Source organism: Pezoporus flaviventris, unplaced genomic scaffold, assembly GCF_033815535.1.
Source record: "Pezoporus flaviventris isolate CSIRO_AGI_PZ_B2104156 unplaced genomic scaffold, CSIRO_AGI_Pfla_v1 ptg000005l, whole genome shotgun sequence".
In the NCBI taxonomy this organism is placed as follows: Eukaryota; Metazoa; Chordata; class Aves; order Psittaciformes; family Psittacidae; genus Pezoporus; species Pezoporus flaviventris.
In genome coordinates, this window is record NW_026892553.1 from 5635335 (window position 1) to 5648787 (window position 13453).

The 13453-nt window shown below is 55.2% G+C and overlaps 1 protein-coding gene across 1 annotated transcript in view; it reads right to left on the minus strand.

Moving 5' to 3' along the window:
• The window catches only part of SLC16A2 (solute carrier family 16 member 2), a 34332-nt gene extending 27459 nt beyond the window's left edge, over positions 1-6873 (minus strand). Inside the window, exon 1 of the mRNA XM_061445785.1 lies at positions 6399-6873. Coding sequence (XP_061301769.1) covers positions 6399-6858 — 460 coding nt within the window. The 5' untranslated portion in view covers positions 6859-6873. The remainder of the gene's footprint in view (positions 1-6398) is intronic.
• Positions 6874-13453: the final 6580 nt, after the last annotated feature.

Consider the following 13453-nt stretch of genomic DNA (forward strand, 5'->3'; position numbering starts at 1 on the left):
TTGCCCCTCATTGCCGGAGCAGGTATGGTGATGCCACAGGCTCATGGCTGTGGAAAGTCAGGGAAAAGTGATTCCCCAAGGAACCACTGGCTGCAGGAGGGGGGACGCACAGCTACTGCCCCAGGTGGGAAATGCTGGCATCCTCCTTCATGCCTGCCTGGCTCATAGGAATCTCCTGAGAGGTTGTCATCCCAAAAGAAGTGAGTGGAAGAGACCAAGGTATTCGGTGACATGCCAGAAAATTCCCTATGGCACTGAGACACCAGCAAAAAGGGGGCAAAACCCCAATTACTGAGCCAGGGTAAAGCCTCGGTGGTTTCCAGCATCGGGGCACTGTGTTGGGAGCCCACAATGGGGGCAGCAGGCAAGAACAAGTACATGTGGCACTGACCCAAAAGCCACTGAGGTCCCTGTCAGCCGGCTCGTGGCTTCGCCCTATGGCTGGCACATACCCCACACTGCTTTGGCAGAGGTCCCAAGGAGTAACTGGGATAAGAAAGCAAGAAGTTACTCAGACCCTGTATCGAGATGCTGCTGACTGATCCGAATCCCTCTGGAGCAGCAGCTGCTGGTGCCACCGTCCCACTGGGATTGGCAACCTGTTAACACAATAAGAGCAGGGCTCCTACCCTGGGTTTATCCATCTCCCCAGTGGGAATTTGCCCCCTCCAGAATACAAAACCAGCCTTGGGATGGTGGAAACCCAGGTTATTGCTCCTTCCTCAAACAGCCTACAGACCACACAGGGAATTCGGCAGCCCCAGCTCCACATCCACGCCACCTGGCAGTCTCCATCAGGCCACTGGATTTTTGGGAAGACAGCTTCTCCCTCCCCTCAGCTCGTACCTGGTGGGATGGGTGCCTGGAAGTGCTGCCCCACAAGTGTGATGAGCCAGGAAGGTGTCTGTAACACGTGGGATAAGGAGGGAGGGAGCCAGAGGAGCTGCCCTGGGACACGAGCGGGTGACAACGCCCGTGTGAGCTATGTGCAGCCAGCACAACGGGCACTGCAGCGAGGTCAGCAGTGCCTTCCGGCTACGGGGCTTCACCCAACCTGACGGGTCAGGTCTATTTTAAGGTGCTGGGTGTCAGACACCGCAGTTGATGGTTGGCTTCCATCTGCTGAGGGTTTTTAAGTGGATTAAAGGGTGACTGATCAAACTCGTGGATTTCTCCCCCAAGGGAAATTGAAATTGCTCCTTTGCTGCTGTCCCTAAGCCCCATGGCATTGTACATCGCACCCTATCCCACCCCACACCACTGCATCCATCCCAGCCCCTTCACCCTCCAAGCCCTCCTCCTCTCAGCCCTGTCTCAGCGATGGAGCTGAAACCCAGCACCTTCACAGTTTAAACTATGATCAAATCTCCGCAAGAAGGGGTGGTTTTGTTTGTTTTGTTGTAACTGAAAGGACCAAAAGAGAAACAACAAAGCCAAACCAATTGCACAACCCTATGCACCACTTCATATACTGCAGCAAGGTCACGGGAGCTGCCACCACTCGAGGACAACGGCCATCGGGAAATACAACTAAGACTGGAGCATCTCCTTGGCTAGGTGGGAAAGCATCTGTAACACTTGGAGGAGACTTTAAAAATGAATTAAAAGCCACTAAACCAGCAAGTGCGCTGGCTGGGAGGGCCCCTGCAGTCTTTAAAAACAAGAGCCTCCCTTAGAAACAGTGCTCTGGCCTCCTCATAACCTCAAGCGCTCCCGATGGCCCCAAGAAGCAGGTTTGATGACGCAACGGTGTTTTGTTTGCTTTTCAGGCTGCTTTATCTCACACGGCACCTTGCACACAGCTCGAGCCATGAAAACCCAGCTCCTTCAAAACTCACTCCCATTCCCTTGTGGTCATAAGCTCCAGCTCCCAACGCAGTAGGAGCTGAGCTGGGGAAGAGCCCAGCGCACCAGCATCCCACTGTGGGAAATTCCCAGTAAAGCTGGGAAAGCTCCATGGTGCCCTTTGCACTCCCCAGATAGCAGGGCTGGGGGATAAAAGGTACTTCTTTGGCTCTTTTGGACAGATTCACATCCCCATCCAGGCAATGTAAATACTGTTTATGACAGTGCATCCCTCCATGGGGTAAGGAAATGCAGAGGAGGACTGGAAGCCTGGTTGGACATGAGGAAGCCATCAGGAATGTCGAGGTCCACAGTGCCCTTGGCCAATGCATGTGTCAAATGGGGCCAGGGGAGCTCCCTGGCAATTAATTAAATCTCCAAATCCTGTGGATTTAGGTAAAAAGGTGACAACCACAGTATCACCTTCAGGAGACAGGAGCTTCCTAAGCACCAGCACTGGGTGATGACACTCATCACAGGTGTCAAACTTACCACTGGTTAGTAATTTGTATGTAAGAGTGTCCATAAGAGCACCCTCACCTTTCCCAAACCCAAACCTCATACATGGGGTAGGTGCCTTCCATTGCAGCAGGCTAAATGAAGTGCAACTTCATGGCAGCCACCCCTATTTGGTGTCACCCGGGCCATGGTGTGCTGCTGAAATTCAGCTGGGACCATTCCCAAGAATTACCTCTTGCGATTTATGCTCTCCTTGGGGTTTCCCTTCTTAGCTCCTAGTGCTCCAGCCACACTCACCCACCCTGGGACTCTTCTTCAGGCCAGAGAGGAGTCCTTGTCTTCTCTCCATCTTTCACTATGACTGTTAGCACTGAAATGCTTTACTTTCTCCAAGAAACAAACTCATTCTTACCAAGGCTCTGTTACAATACTGGAGTAAAACCAGCCTTTTCTAGCTAAGCTCACGGTCCTAAGGATGTGAATCAGTGCTCATGAAGAAATTCCCCCCACAACAGATGGGAATTCAGGTATAAAGATGACATCAGCTATGCGCTGGCCTGATGGGCACAATGGGATATGATAAGTCCAGGGATATGGTCCGTCAGCCCAGATTCCCTGAGCATGGGGTGCTCCATCAGCCTCCACTCTGCTAGACTAATGTGGGAAAGCTGCTCTCTTAAGTTCCTGCCCACAGGCCAGAGGATGCTGCTGGACACACGGATGTACTCAGAGGAGCTGTGGGCAAGCCAGACCAGCTCCTCAGGCCATCCTTCTAAGTGCTTGCAGCAGCATTTGCAGCAACCAAAACATTAAATATTAAGCAAAGAGAGTTAATCTGTACCTGGGCTATTGACACAAAGTGGAGGAGGGGGGAAGAAAAAGATAAAATTCTTTGTACAAAATCAATGTGTCTCTCCAGGCTGCCCCACCAGCACTTGCCAGACCTCCAAGCACAGCACCAGGGATGCATTTGGAGGAACGAGATGCACCAAGAGGTACCATCCTCCCTGGCTCTCCCCAGGTAGCCAGAGCACCCACTGGGACCCTTGGGTGGCATGAGTGCAATTGGGTGCTCCTGGGATGAGAGCAAAGCCCTGGCTGGGGTCAGACTCACCTTCCGCTCACCTCTGCCAGGGTTGGGAGAGCATCCAAGCAGTGGCAGATATCGATTTCAGAGGGTCGGTGCCCAGTTAATGCTTACCAGGACCATTCTATCACTCAAATTGGCTTTTGGGGCTGGAGAAGATGAGCACACCGGGACCGCTCAGCATCAGCCTGCACCTGGCAGGACCAGCGCTGGAGCAGCCGTGTCCCATAAGATCCCTCAGCACCGGAACAAGCCTTGTACAACCGGAGGGAAACGCTACCATTCATTTCCCAGCAAACGCTTTCAAGCATCACTCAGCACCTCTCCAGCGGAGCAGACTGATTTTTTTCCTGCCTTGAGTGCTCACATGTGTATTATTTTTTCATTCCAGCTCCAGCATTATCCACCCACCCCACCCCCCAACCCTCCATTTCCCCCCCAAAAAGAAAACAAACCCAAAAGCACAGAGTGTGCCTTGCAAAAGTCCCGGCACTGGCATCCAGCAGCGAAGGGGCACGCGGTGGTCCCAGCCAGCCCGGTGCTGCTTGTTGACATACGTAGCGCAGTATATTTCTTTAGACAAAGCAGCCTATGCATTCGATGCATTGTTGCGAGAGGGTTTGTTTTCAAAGCCTGACCCCAAACCTGAACTCCGCAGATCCTGCATTTCCCAAGATCAAACGCGAGAAAACGTGACCAATGCAAACAAGAAATAAACCTTGATAATTATAGCCAAGTGCCGGGGCGGCTATTGTTTAGTGCAGACGAGCACCCGTTTTAGCATAAACATAACCCTATTTTTAAAGGGATGCCTCACAACATCACTCCTAATTTTGCCTCCAGATCTCCTCTTTGATACAAACCCCATCTTGTTCCTCAGTCCTGAGAACAGAGAGGAGATTTAAGAGCAGAGACAAAAGGCTAAGCAACGTGCTGAACGCCGGTCTTGCACCATGTCCTCATCCCCCGGACCTGCTGGTTCATGGGAGACGAGGGGGACCCCAGGGTCCAGCTGTTGCTGCAGCCAGCAGGAGCAGAGGGATGTCAGAGGACAGACAGACAGCACCAGTCTTTTCAGGAAGGCCCTATCTATCACTTAGCGCTTGGAAAGGAGCTACAATATTTTCCTGATTGTGTTTGCACGCAAACGAGCGCCGCAGGGAAATTATGCAACCCTGAGCAGGGAGGGGTGGGAGCAAGGGAGGAAGGGCTGAAGGGGGGCCCCACGCTGCACCCCGCTGCCCTCGGCCCCAGACAGCGCAGCTGCAGCCCCCGAGGTACAGCGCTGTGGCTGCAGATGGGCTCCATCACCACCTCCTCTCCCCTCCACCGCCAGAGCCCCTGCACCGCAGCCTCAGAGCAGAGACGCAGCCCTTGCGCGGCACAAGGGTTATTAATGGCCTCTTCATTAAGCACCCAGGCCAAAATGCATATATTCGTCACTCAGGCAATTTAATTACCGAGCCTGGATTCACCTCACACACCCACACGATTTCTTTTTCGAGGCCTCTGTGCGGTCATAGCCATAAATAAATAGGGAGCAAGAGGCAAATGTCGACTCCTACAACCCCTGTCTTGGGCATGGAGCCTTTAAACCACCAGAACTTGCAGCATTTAATTTCTTTTGTTACCGCTTCTACCTTTAGAGCTCTGCCTTAGGCTTTCTAGATATGATCACAGAGAGCAGGAAACAGAGCGCTACGCGATGAGCTTCCTGGGGATCACACACACATACACGCACACACATACAGCCCATCAATCACTCTAATTACAACCGGCCACATGTCCTCAGCTCTCCGCAGAACTCCGTTACTGCCCATAATTACACGGTCACATCGTTTCTCCAGTAACACTATCTCAGAGTTAATTTGTGATTGTAGCTGTGGCGTATCTCATAGTGCATTTCATCAGCATGATCACTGGTCATGCATCAGCTGAGCAGAGGGAATGCAGGCAACACTGGTCCCCAAAATAGTAGTTTAAAGACCTCACAAGCCCCCCCCACCCCAGCACTGCCGCTCTCTGCGGCACACTCCCGCTTCAGTTTCTGACTCTGCCAATGTCCCATCCAGAGTGAGGGCACACTACAAGCAGGTTCCTTCAACACCAAGTGGTTGTCTCTACCTACCAGATAAAAGCAAGCTGGGAAATGGATGTCCATCATGAGGATGGATATAGTCTTCTAGGGGAGGATACCAAGACCTAGGACAAGACTAGGCATGCTAACACCAATGTCCACCATGGACCACTGGGGACAAGCACCCCGTCAGGCTGATGTCCCTCTGCCAAGTCTACTTAAACACTGGGGTGTCTGCAGTGAGAAGCAGCCCTTTTCTCTGTATTAACATTACACAGTCTTGACGCTGCCTGACCCTGTTAGGTCCTATCAAAACACACAACGGGGTGCAGGTCGTGAGTCTCCCTATTAACAGGTGTTAACTACTGGAGACCCTGCACCCTCGGCGTGGCCGTGCAGGCAGCACTGCCAGACCTGCCCTATGTAGGCTTTCCCACCAAATCGATGCAACTCGGAGGATGCATGTTGGTGAGGCTGATGCTCTCCTGCAGCCACCCCCGAGAGCGATCCAGCAGAGAAGACAGACAGACAAACAAACAGCTTGAAAAACCCGTAACAAAATGACAGGGATAATAAAAAATAAAGGGGGTGGCTCACACGCACACCAGCTGATTCACTAGCACTGCTCTCCTTACTCCAAAACACCAGGCAGGACAAGCTAAGGGCATGCTTTTCAGATGTATTAATTTTAATTGAGTACATAGGAGCTTAGAAACACATGATGTTGTAGGAGATAAATATCGCCACAACTACAAGGATGGAGGGGGCAGGGAGCAATCGCGGTTCAACACATCCGAGAAGGAGCTTTCAGCCCCGAAGCCACCTCGGTGCGCTCCGGGAAGCAGCGGCTGCCGAGCCGCACCTTACCCCGCCGGCCACGGACCCGGCTCTGCTTCGGCAAGCTGCGGGAAGGGACCGAGGAACCCGTACCTGTTTTGAACTCCAGCGCGGGGTCCTTATTGCCCTCGCCCAGGTCGCTCTGCAGCATCATGTAGAGGATCCCGAAGGAGTTGTGGATGCCGAAGATGGAGCCGTTGCACCAGGCGGCAGCGAAGACCACCACCCAGCCGAAGCCACCCTCGGGGGGCTGGAAGGGCGCGGCGGCCCCGCTAGGCTCCTGTTCGGTGCCGGTCTCTGCCCCGGTCCCGGTGCTTGTCCCGGTTCCTGCCCCGGCCGGGGGCTCTCCCTCGCCCGCCGCCGCTACCGGCCCCTTCTCTTCGCGCTGCTCCATCGCGGCCGCGCTCCGGCCGCCGCCCGCAGCCCGACTGCCCCGCAGCCGGTCCCAGATGCCCGCCGCCCCCCCCGGCCGGCCCCCCCGCCCGCCCCCTCCTGCCGCAGCCTCACTCCCCGCCTCCCCTCCACCGCCTCCATCCTCCTCCTCCTCCTCCATCGCGCCGCTCGGCCCCCGGGTCTCTACCTGCGCCGGGGAGGGGGGGGGCCGCTACCCCCAAGCTTCACCCTCCCCCTTCCCCGGGCCCGGACAGCGGCAGGCGGCGCTTCCCCGACGCCGCCCGCGCTCGCCGCCCGCCCGCAGGGCTTAAAGGCGGCCCCGGGCCCGGTTGCGGCCCCGCATCGCCCGTCGGGCAGCCGCACCGCCTCCGCCGCCGCCGCCGCTGCATCCTGCGGCGGGCGCAGCCCCGGGGCGGGCCGCAGCCAGCACCGCCCCCACCGGGCCCGGCCGGGGAGAGAGACACACCGGAGACACCGGCTGCTCCCGCTACCCCCGGCCCGGGAGAGCCCTGGCCCCGCGTCCCGGCAGCCGGCTTGCGGGAGCATCCCGCAGGGGAGCAGCCCGGCGGTGGGGCCGCTGGTGCTGCTGCTCCCTCTGACCCACCGGGGTACACAAAGCACCAGGAACAGGCTGAGCGGTAGCAAAACGCAGCCTCGATGAAGGAATTTATTATCCCATTTCATGCCGGGTCGCCTATGGGATCTTTGGCTTCCTGGCATCCCCTACCCCGAGAGTTTTGAGAACGTTTTTGTTACACCAGCCCCGAGCCACGCAAGCTCCGTGCTGTGGGGTGGGGAGGTGAGAAGCCCACGACGTAAATCCCAGCAGCGGGATGCGGGATGTTCCCCAGGGCTGTGGGTCACCCCACGTTACCTCTGCGCTGTGGTTCACCGAGCAGGACGGGCAGGGATGCGGCAGGGAGCTACTCTCTCACCTCGCTCTCTTTTTGCAATAAGCTCTGCCTTTTCTCTTCTTTCAATAAATAATTACAAACCCACCAATATATTAAAGCCTGTCTTTTCACACGCTGAAGGTATTTGCACTTTAATATATGCCAAGTCTAAGTTATTATTCTTTCTTTACCCTAATGGCTGTGTCAGTGTCAGATTCCTATCAGAGTAAAATAATACATCCCAACCTCACGCTGCTCTTTCTTTACCTCCAGGGGTATTAATTACCATCGCCTGGCGAGGCAGCGGAGCAGGGTGCGGAGCAAGCAGCGAGGCAGCAGGCAGGGCCCCCCCTTCCAGCACCGTCTCCTCGCTTCTCCCGCCGCCGCAGAGCAGCACCGGCCCACGGGCGGGCTGCAGGGTGGGAAGGCGTTTGCCGACGTGCTGCGGCTCGCCGGGCCTGGCGAAGACCCTCCGGGACACGGCTACAGCCAGAGGAGCCTCTCCTCGGCCTGCCTGCCTGTTCCTAGGTGCGAATCACTGCCAGCTGCAGGTCTGCTCCATTGCCGTCCGCTTTCTCCCGCCCAGGGATGAGGAGCAGTGAGCGGTTCCCCCTGGCTCCCAGTAGCCTGCGTGTGCGTTGGAAAGACACAAGCCGGAGGGCTGCGGGGATGGGCGATGCGGATTCCTCCCCACGCCATCCCGCATCGCCGCCACGCCGATGGATGAGCCCTAAATCCCCCCCTTCCCGGCAGGGTGCCCGGCGGTGCGGCCACGCTCAGCTCAGCCCCGCTGCCGGAGGAACTGCATTTATTTCCCTTCCTCTCCGGTGCAGTCTCCTCCCCGGATCCCCGTCTCCGCAGCGAGGCTGGGGAGTTCTGGGCGCGTCTTCCACTGCCCTCTGCCGACACGAGGAGCCGCAGGGCTGGATTCTAACAACCATTTCAGCGTAGGGCCGCCTGAGGTTGCGGGGTTTATCTCGTGAAGGCCCAGCAACCTGAGAGGGAAGGGATTGGAGGACCCCAGGCTGTGGGGAAGAAGCTGCCCCCTCTCCAGTGCTAAGTCCCTGATGCTGCAGAGCTGGGGCTGGATTAAAAACAGCAGAGAGGGATGGGAGAGCCCTTAGCCACAGCCCACACCATCGTACTAGGACTTCCCCCCTCCAGTGCTAAGGAAGGCTCTCATGGAGTGGGAATTTTGAGGTGAATAGTACTGTGGACCTTAAGGCAGGCACAAAACCCACTGAGCAGCATCTCTCATCATCTGGATGTTGGCTGCACAGGGTCCTGAGAGTGTTTTCTTGTGCTGGTCGTGCCAGGCATTGCTGCAGCTTTCTGAGCTGAACACCACCAGTGGGGCTGGGGGTAAAATCACAGGGCAGGGGTAAGTGGGGTTAAAGGGCTGAGCTGGGCGAGCTAGTGGAGGCTTCATCCACAAGGGAGCTGCAGCATGGAAAGCTCAGGGAACATTAGGCAGAAGCAGCTCTGCTACCGGTGTAAGACCAGCTTTTATTTAGACTGGAGCATCCCACCCAGAGGGTTTGCAGCTCAGTAACCATGGCTAAAAATAGAAGAGAGAAAAACACAGTTACAGCTGCTCTTGCCTGGTTACACTCAGTGATAGAAATACCCTCCTGCGTCCATGGCATGGCTTTCCCCAAAGCCCCAACCTGCTGGCTTGGTATGGGATATGGTGAAGCTCTTTGGTACCCACATCTGACATCCCTGCAGAGCTGGCGTGTGGCACCTCATGTCGCGGTTGAAAGGCTTCTGGTTGCCCAGGCAAAGCGTGGCTTTCATCAGCTTGTTCCTTGTCTCCAAAATGTGGTGCCAGAGCCTCTGCCAAAGGGATTGGCAGCTACAAAATGTGTGTGTTTGGCTTTGCGGAAAGGGGCAGTGACAGAATAAAACATCTTATGCAAACACCTTGGGAAGCATTGCAGCGGGATGTGGCCTAAGAGAATACAAATTCCTGCTGGCTTTGCAACCTGTCTTTGTTTCAGTGGGTGTTGCACAGTGGCGTGGGCACACTGAGGACAAAACATCACTGACAGCATCTGCTGCCTGGTTGAAAGCACCAGGAAAACAGCTCTGGTAGCGAGCAGCTCCAGCAGAGACATTCACATGCTATGCACGACCCCTTCCTGTCATTAGCAATGCTTTTCTCTTCAGATTTCAGCAGTAGTCAAGACAGCTGTTACATCTGGCCTGACAAAGACACCACATACATTATCCCAGAGGAATAAACAACTTGAGAGCAGCCTGAAGGGACACGGCAGCAGTCACCCACTGGCAGGGATGCTGGGACACAGTGTGCAGAGCCCAGGGCTTGTCATGGTAGGAAGGCAGTAAGAATACCAGAGAATCCCAGGACTTGTAATGCTGCTGGTGCTGCCTTCAAAGGAGAGCAGCCCTGACAGCAGGCAGCCAGGCTGCGGGCAGCACTGCAGGGCTGCTGCCTGCTACACCCAGCCAAGGTAAAACGCACTCTGTAGCATCCTTCCACTGCCTGACCTTCACAATGGTTGGGATCAACATATTAGAGGTGGCATTTTCTGCCTCATTAACGAGATTAAAGTCGATTCTACTTAGTTGGGTTGAAAAATGAGGCAACTTAAACATGCTGGTGTGAGCAAGCAGCTTTTCAGGGCACTATGTGCCGTCAAGCCCCACATTTGTCTTTATTTGGTGGTGGAAATCACAGCACCATGCTCACTCTAGCAGCTGCAGGCTGGGTAGGGAACATGGTCTGGCTCAACCACAGTTGCAGTCCTGCCTGATTTACCATACAGTCGAGCAAAAAAATGCTATTTCTGACCAAACAGAGCAAGAAGATGAATTCATGTTGTATTATAGGGCTTCCTGGAGTGGTTTGGCTGCCTGCTCACCTTCATCATACAGTTGAAGAGGTGTGAAGAGCGCTTCCCGAGAGTGCTTCACTGATTTTGTGTCTTTCCTTTGAAATAGGAGCTTAAAGGGCATGTTCCTGTGGGAAAGTGGAAGCTTCTGTCTGGAGCCACCAATCCCAACCACAGTCCGGCCGCCAGCGGCCGCCCTGGCTCTGCTGTGTAACCCCACAAGACCTTGGTGAGAGGTGCCAGAGATGCTTTGCTGACGGGAAGAGCTCAAACCGGCGCACAAAGGAGGCAAGGATCCAGCTGTAAATTAATATTTTATAGAACACCAAGAAAAATCAGAGAGGCTAATTACAGCGATAATCATCTCGGCCCCGAGGCATTTCCATGGAAGTCAGGAATTACCCAGGATTACCTCACCCCTTGCAGCAGCCTGCGCGGGAGGCGGGCACGTGCGGCAGCGGCACAGCACCAGCACCTCCTCCTGTGCTGGCTGGGGGTCTTTGACCCAAACCATAGAGCAGCCAGGTTTTGGCAGCCTCCTGGCATCTGACTCTGGATGCACAGAGCTTGGTTTGCTGAGCTGAGTGTGATGGAGGGTTGGAGTTGTGGGGTTTTGGGCTCGGTGCTTACTCCAGTGTCACTGTCCCCAGTGCCACTACTGTGGGAGACATCCAAGTAGGTGCTACCTACTTGGCATTGCTAGCAGAGAAGTCTGTGGATGTGGTCCTAGCAGAAGTTGTTCCCAGAGTACCTTAATTGCTGGTAGGAACTGATAACTGCGTAGTTTATCCAGGGACAGAGCAAATTCCCCATCAGCTCCTGAGTTTGGAGGTGGAGAACACATCCTAGCTCCAGAACAGCATGAGGTTGGCCCTCCACTGCTTGCAGCAAGCCTGGAGCATCTTCACAGCTGCATGGCCAGGAGGGCTGCCTGCTCCTGCCCCATGGCCCATAGCAAAGCCAGCACAAACATCTCCAGGGCTAACAGCTCTGGGAGCAGAGGAGTATCAGTGCAGCTGGTTCGTGCAGCTGAGATCAAGCAGGAGTGCACCACTGGTCTAAGACCCAGCCTGCGAGTGAGACAGGAAAAAGTATTGGGTAATAAACCCACACCTGGTGTACACAGAGCTGGGAAGAGCCTGGGCAGAGGCTGGGCTGGGCTGGAGGTGCTGCTCAGCTCTGAGGGTGCTGCTTGCCTGCCTGCCTTCCCAAACCATGCTGCAGCACCCCTGGAAACAGCAGAGATACCAGGCACAAAGCATCCCTTCCCATAGCTCTGCAGAGGGCATGGAAAGAGAAGTTCCTAATCTGCAGAGTTGGTAAAGAGTCAGAGGAGATCTGCAAGGAGCTCCCAGGGACAGACTGTCTGCCAACATGTCCTCTAGCACAGGGGCTGGCCACCACCTGAGGCAGCAGAAAGACAGCAAAGGCCCCTGTGTGCAGGAGTGAGGCTGATGCTCCCTGGGTCTCCCTCTATCTGTGACAGGAGTAGCGCACTGCCTTTCCCTGCCCAACCCTGCCATGTGTGGACCAGATGGCCAAGCTGCATGGAGCACCCCGGGCATGCTGCCTGCTCTCTTGCCTGCGCCCTCCAAGCTCGGGCATGTGCAGGGCTGTAAACACACAAGCAGTGCAGGAGAGGGTCCAGGGGCTGCTGATGGACAGCACTTCCTTACAGAACTGATGAACAGGGGTAGAGCAGTTGATGGCATCTACCTGGACTTGTGCAAAGCATTCGACACTGTCCCACACGACATCCTTGTCTCTAAATTGGAGAGACATCAATTTGATGGATGGACCACTCGGTGGATAAAGAACTGGCTGGATGGCCGCACACAAAGAGTTGTGGTCAGTGGCTCAATGTCCGGCTGGAGACCAGTAACGAGTGGTGTCCCTCAGGGATCGGTGTTGGGACCGGTCTTGTTCAACATCTTCGTCGCTGACATGGACAGTGGGATTGAGTGCGCCCTCAGCAAGTTTGCCGATGACCCCAAGCTGTGTGGTTCGGTTGATACCCTGGAGGGAAGGAATGCCATCCAGAGGGACCTCGACACGCTTGTGAGGTGGGCTGATGCCAACCTCATGAGGTTTAACCATGCCAAGTGCAAGGTCCTACACCTGGGTCGGAGCAATCCCAGGCACAGCTACAGGTTGGGCAGAGAAGAGATTCAGAGCAGCCCTGCGGAGAAGGACTTGGGGGTGTTGGTTGATGAGAAAATGAACATGAGCCGGCTTCAGTGTGCGCTCACAGCCCAGAAAGCAACCGTATCCTGGGCTGCATCAAAAGGAGCGTGACCAGAGGTCGAAGGAGGTGATCCTGCCCCTCTACTCTGCTCTCGTGAGACCTCACCTGGAGCATTGTGTGCAGTTCTGGTGTCCTCAACATAAAAAGGACATGGAGCTGTTGGAACAAGTCCAGAGGAGGCCACGAGAATGATCAGGGGCTGGAGCACCTCCTGTATGAAAATAGGCTGAGAAAGTTGGGGCTGTTCAGCCTGGAGAAGAGAAGGCTGCGTGGAGACCCCAGAGCAGCCTTCCAGTATCTGAAGGGGGCCTATAGGGATGCTGGGGAGGGACTCTTCATTAGGGACTGTAGTGACAGGACAAGGGGTAACGGGTTAAAACTTAAACAGGGGAAGTTTAGATTGGATATAAGGAAGAAATTCATTACTGTGAGGGTGGTGAGGCACTGGAATGGGTTGCCCAGGGAGGCTGTGAATGCTCCATCCCTGGCAGTGTTCAAGGCCAGGTTGGACAGAGCCCTGGGTGCCCTGGTTTAGTGTGAGGTGTCCCTGCCCATGGCAGGGGGGTTGGAACTGGATGATCTTAAGGTCCTTTCCAACCCTAACTATTCTATGATTCTATGTAACAGCATCAAAACCTTTGATCAGAACAGGCACATGAGGGACAGCACATGGAAAAGAGCATTTCCCAGCTATTGCAGAAGCAATGTGCCCTCTGATCTGCAAACCTGGTGATCACCAGAGAGGGATTTGCAAATCTTCCC